General features: G+C 35.8%; 1 protein-coding gene across 3 annotated transcripts in view; it reads right to left on the minus strand.

Moving 5' to 3' along the window:
- Positions 1-5,630, minus strand: part of Fancm (FA complementation group M) — an 80,211-nt gene extending 74,581 nt beyond the window's left edge. For all 3 annotated transcript variants that reach the window (XM_069835133.1, XM_069835134.1, XM_069835132.1), the window contains exons 1-3: positions 5,287-5,630; positions 3,192-3,284; positions 1,550-1,636 (exon numbers count right to left, since the gene is read on the minus strand). In XM_069835133.1, the coding sequence (XP_069691234.1) occupies positions 1,550-1,636; positions 3,192-3,284; positions 5,287-5,393 (287 nt within the window). In that variant the 5' untranslated portion in view covers positions 5,394-5,630. The remainder of the gene's footprint in view (positions 1-1,549; positions 1,637-3,191; positions 3,285-5,286) is intronic.
- Positions 5,631-6,000: the final 370 nt, after the last annotated feature.

Raw genomic sequence — 6,000 nt, forward strand, 5'->3', positions numbered from 1 at the left:
TTCATATGCCTATAAAATTCTTGCCGAGTCACTTGAATAGAACTATTTGTAATCATTATCATATCACGAGAAAAACCTGCATTATCTTATCACAAGAAAATTCTCCATTAAAACTCGATGCCTTACTTCGGCCTACTCCAATTCAATACTGTTATTTCATTTACACATAAAATGAAATTCCGACAAACATTTTCTTTTGTGCAGAAGGAGAAAAGATATGATTATAGAGTACAGCTCATTCAAAGTCATGTCACATAGCCTGACTTTCTTCTCTCTTGCACTGTACCCTTTACATTCTCATTTCACCATTGTACCAGTAATGTAATATTTAAACATGCTCAGAATTTATGATTTTTTATACATTATGAAGAATTGACATTACCATAAAGTTTGAAATATCAGATTACCAGGAAACAACTGGCATTCATACAGTCCTCTCTGTAGATTGAAAACTCAAAAAAAGTTTCATATCCATTGTTCAAGAATTAAAACAGAAAATCAATATCCCGAATTTAAAAGAAAACTTGCAAATTAAACCAAACCCTTTAACCCTATTAAATATAGAATATAATCTAAATTTAACAGAAGTAATACTGAAATCAGAAGTAAACACTGAAATACTGAAACAATTGTCTTTAGAGACAATTAATATTAGGTACCCTCCACAAAACTGGCTTCATTTATACACTGAAGGATCCTTGATCTCCAGAGAACAAGGTGCCGGTGCAGGTGTTACATGCTGTCTCTTCTCACTTTATAGATCACTTGGATATGGAACAACAAGTTTTGATGGTGAAATCATTGCAACAAGTGAATGTCTCAGGAATCTTCTATGCCACATCAATAAATTTAGGAATGCAGTTATATTGTCAGACTCCAAAGCAATCGTCTCTAAACACACACCTTCATCTCAAACAGCAGAAATAACTAAAATGCTCTCTCAATTAATATCATTCAATAAAAGAATTGTATTCCAATGGATACCATCCCATTGTGGAATCCTGGGAAACGAAAATGCGGATGCTTTAGCAAAGAAGGGCAGCACTGCTACTTACAGACCTGTTACTAAATCTACGTATTACTCTGTGAAGAGATTTATTAAATCTACATACTTAGACTTCAACAAACAAAATTTGATAACACAATCCCAAGGGAAAAAAATGGAACTCTCTGCATCAAAATCCACAGTTAATTCCCGATTTACCACGAAAATCGTCTGTAGCTGCATTTAGATTGGCAACAGGCCATGATTGTTTGGCTAAACACCTGTATAGAATTGGAATATATCAGTCCCCTAACTGCCCATTGTGCAACTCAAACGAAGAAATGGATTCGGAACACCTCAAAATCTGTGCTTCATTGGCTGGTCATGATAATATCTTTGAAAAATATTGGAGTGCAAGAGGTCAAATGACTTTATTGTCAAACGCCTGGCATTATAAAACAACAACAACAACATATAAATTAAATTAGTGAAAGTTTACACTAAAAACCTTCAGTCAAATACATCTTAATTAACGATATATATCCCTCTTCATAATTCTCTCACCTGCATGATGCTGTACCATCTCGACTTGTTCTTTGGACTGCAATGCCTGCATTGTGGTAAGACTGTCTACAAGGATTTTCGATATCTCTGTAATAATTACAACAAAACATGATAAGAAAACTGCAACAACAATGTGTAAAAACTGTATGACAGTATGGATATTTCAAATAACGTTCTGTTAATTCATTGACTTTTAGTCTGCTTTTTTCTTGTAATGTGCTTAGATATAAATTTTCTCCAGAGAAGTGCCTACTTATAAAATATGTTTAAATTTTAGCCTACTGATCTGATGAAGTTATATATTCTACAATAACAATTAACACATAACTTTTATCATTATCAATAAATCAACTTATGTTCATGACCCAGTTTTATATCTCTAAAAGAATGCGGACCACATAATCCTATAGCTTTAGTGAGTGTGACTGAACGTACAGTATTTGAATGTCATAGGTAATATTATTTTTCAAAACATATTTTCACCATACTATACAGGCCTAGTTTGTGCCAACTAAATCTGTAATCAGTGCTTATTGTGTAATATCTTTACTTAACAACTGTACACATACATTCCTACATTGCCTTAATTTTGGACAGTTTTTTCCTCAATTAGTTCAAGAAGAACAAATGCATGGTGTCTTCCAACACGACGCGGCTAAATCTCATGTAGGTCAGACTTCACTGTGTGCAATTCCTGAAGTGTTTACTTATTAAGCAGTCATTGCAATGTGACCTGCTTGATCTCCAAACCTTTTTCTTTCTCGGAGGGCCTGAAGGCTGGTACTTCAGCCTGAGGCTTATTGTGCAACCTCCTTATAGCTACTGTGGTATGATTGTTGGAGTCCTTAGAAACAGCATTCCTGTGAGCACATGATTCATTTCTTGGTACCATCTTATCGATTCAGCTACAGCACCCAGTTCTGATAGAGTCTGCGTAGGCAGGAACGTCCCTCCATCTCCCTACATCTATTCGCAATTCACGTACTACGTCCTGCTGCATCACATATTGACCTGAAGATCGTAGCAACTCACAAGGCACCATCTATCCAAGGGAGCTACACTCCCTGGTCTGCTGTGAAAGCCCCTATGTCTCTCTGGGATCTGTGCAGCTCCCCCAGAGAGATGACATATCTCCAGATCTAATGTCATGCGATTTTTATTTATTGCAAACCAAAAAAGGAGAAGAAACAGCAAACATTTAGGAATCAAAGTTACAATGCATGAATCAAAATGTATTTAGATGTTACAACACATGTCCTACAGCAAACGAGAAACATTTTCAGCATCTTCTTTGAAAAGGTAAGCATTTTGAAGCACATTCACAATTTTAAATTCCAAAAATATTCTACTAATTTAGCCCTGACCATTTAGCCCAATCTGTTAATGTTATATTTTTATCTTCCATGTTATTTCTTGATTCCTAAGAATATGTGTGAGTGTGTGTATCTATCATGTTTTGTAAATCACGCAGCAGGCCATGTGTTAGCTGGTGCACTGTGTAATTCCATCTCTACTCTGCTTCCATGAGTGGCAGCAAACAAATTGATGGTTCTGTGTATATAGACACACATACTTCATATTACTGTATTAGTATGCTTGCTTTCTTAATTCATTAAACAGTAATAGCTTATGCATAACATACCTGGAGCAGGATGCACCATCTCTACTGGTTCCTGGATTTCCATTCTCTTCAAACTGAGATTGTCTAAGCGGTACTTCCACTTCCCTGTAGTACCTGCACAAAACAAACAAGAATCACCTTGTAAAAGAATATGAATAAAGACAAGAATCTCTTAAGTGAAATATGTTTTGAATATTACAGATAGGCCTACGTGTTACATTTTTCAGAAGGCCAGTAAAGATTCTATGTCAGTGATGAAGATGATTAGAGAATATTTGTACTGTAAAAGTTTCTGGAAATGTTTAGGTATGCATTAGAACCAGTTACCACAGTAATCAAAATATAAAGGAAATAATAATTACAGCACAGAGTAACGTCAATGAGAATAAGATTAAGTCAGTCATGGATGAAGAAGTAGGTCAGGTCAAATGATTGTGGAACTAGTGCCTTGCATTCCGCCCTGGGTTCAAATCCCTGCTGGGACAATTTGATTGGTTGGTTGGGGTTCTTTTCGGAATTATCCTCTATCTACTTAATGACAAATCCAAGGCAATTTCTAGGTAAATGATCCTGAATTCAATTAGTGTCATTATCAACATCAATTTCATCTTCATATTCTTATTAAAGCCTATATTAAAAAAAGAAAAGGACCAGCTTTATGACCTGTGTTGTTGTTTACTCATATGGAATTCTTAATAGAATTAATTTATTTATTCGTACATTTTGATTATACAACTTTTAACACTGTGCCACTTCAGAATATGATAAGAACTTTCTTGTGTTAAATTTTAACGTACAGTTGTTAATATGTTCCGACCAACCAAAAAGCCAGAAACTCAACACACTAGAACAATATTAAATATACAGACACACGAAAACACACCACAACGATATTCTCAACACAAAACTCAATTTCAAAACACATACACTCTTTGACTCTACACTACGAACGCACCCACAAAGGAAACAAGAGGCGCCAAGACCAACAACGACCAGTTCCGAAGATGGCCGAAAATAGGTCGAAACATGTTAACAAGGTACGTTAAAATTTAACACAAGAAAGTTCTTATCATATATATTCCGAAGTAATTTATTCGTTTGTTCTTTCATTCATGCCAAAATACCGATGTCATTACATAAAAATCATCATCTATTTTGAAGACTGTTTCGCTGACACTATGGAGCACAGTCAATAATTTCGTGGATTGACTGCCTAGTTTTGCTGTGGTTTACTGCAGCAGATAGATTGTGCCACAGAATGATGCTATGTCAGTTCTTCTCTCGTTCCAGCAAGAGACAGTTGCGTGCATACAGTGTAAGCAGAACTACGATCTCTATTGTGAAGGATAGTCGAATGCAAACAGCAGAACTCGAGAATGTTGCAGTTTGAGTAACAGGCATACTTCAAGTTCTACCAAAAATTAGGCAAATCCGCTAGCAAAACATTTCAAAGGACCAAGCATGTGCACAGTGAAGCAGCCTTGAGCCACGGTGCTGTGTTTAAGTGGCACCAACATTTTGCGCAGGCCAGAGACAGTTTGGAGAATGATGAGAGCACTGGGATAACTTTCAGAACACGGATTCCTTCCTTTCCCTCTTAGGGAAAATTTCAGTATACGGATTCCTCACTGACAACTATATCTTAAAATACTAAAAAGAGCAGATTTGTCTGCGTTTGTCAAATGCACATCATCATGCTTACGAATAGGCACTTTTCAGTGCCAATAATTTATTTTGTGTGCACAAGGTTGGAATTCTGAAGCAAGAGGGAAAGGAAGGAATCCGTGTTCTGAAAGTTATCCAAAACATATCTCACGAAATTATAAATTTTGCCACTGAGTATTATATAAGGTGAATGTTACTTATGTCCCGCCCAATATAGGAGACATAGGCCAGTTTTACATTAATCTTAAACATCTTGACGAGATAATAAAAACCTAAAGTAACCTAACCTAAGTGCGTCGTGTCTATTCCAAAATCGGCGGAAGTCGCTCAACGCTCCTTTAACCAATATTCGTTCAGTGGGCGGTGGATACTCTACATTGACCTAAAATGATTTTTTTATCTGATAAAAAACACTTGTTATAAAAATATCTGATAAATGTACTGTACATACCTAAGACTCTCCTCAAGGGCTCTTGCAAGTATTTCATCTTCATCTTCGTCTTCCAATAAATGAAAATTATCCAGTGGCACAGCATCTACAACCTCATTGTGGCTCATCTAGTACTGCTTATAAATTGTTCACTCGAACAAGTGTCAAGTTATGAAATTTGCAAATAAATTGATCATTTTCAAACCTACATTCGTCAAAACCACACTATATAAATACTATCAACAATGTCATTAATAAATTTAATGCAAGTTATATATTATTTTTCACTATAACAGTATTAAAATATGTACGAACATACAAAACATCGTCAACCACAAATGAAAATGATTTTCATTACTGTAGTCGTATCCATGCAGTGTTGCCAACTCGATTCTTAAAAACCTACTATGAAACAGTGCAGAAACCGCTAAATTGCAATATTATCAATGTGAAATTAGATTACTTTGCCGCTGTGAGTGCTAAAATGATCGCCAAATCCCTATATCAGCAATATAAATTTCATAAATTTTACCCGCTAAACTAACACCACAGTCTAATACTTAAGTATTAGACTGTGCTAACACTGAAAAACGTTAGATCTAGCGGGAAAACCGCTGAATTGGCAACACTGTAACCATGAACTATGAAGCAAGAGGGCTTACTATTGCTATAAAGTGCCTGTGGAAGTGCACATGTGATTTATCAACTTCCTCTTGGCGCTAAAGTCGGTGTAGC

This window comes from Periplaneta americana, chromosome 9 (assembly GCF_040183065.1).
Source record: "Periplaneta americana isolate PAMFEO1 chromosome 9, P.americana_PAMFEO1_priV1, whole genome shotgun sequence".
Lineage (NCBI taxonomy): Eukaryota > Metazoa > Arthropoda > Insecta > Blattodea > Blattidae > Periplaneta > Periplaneta americana.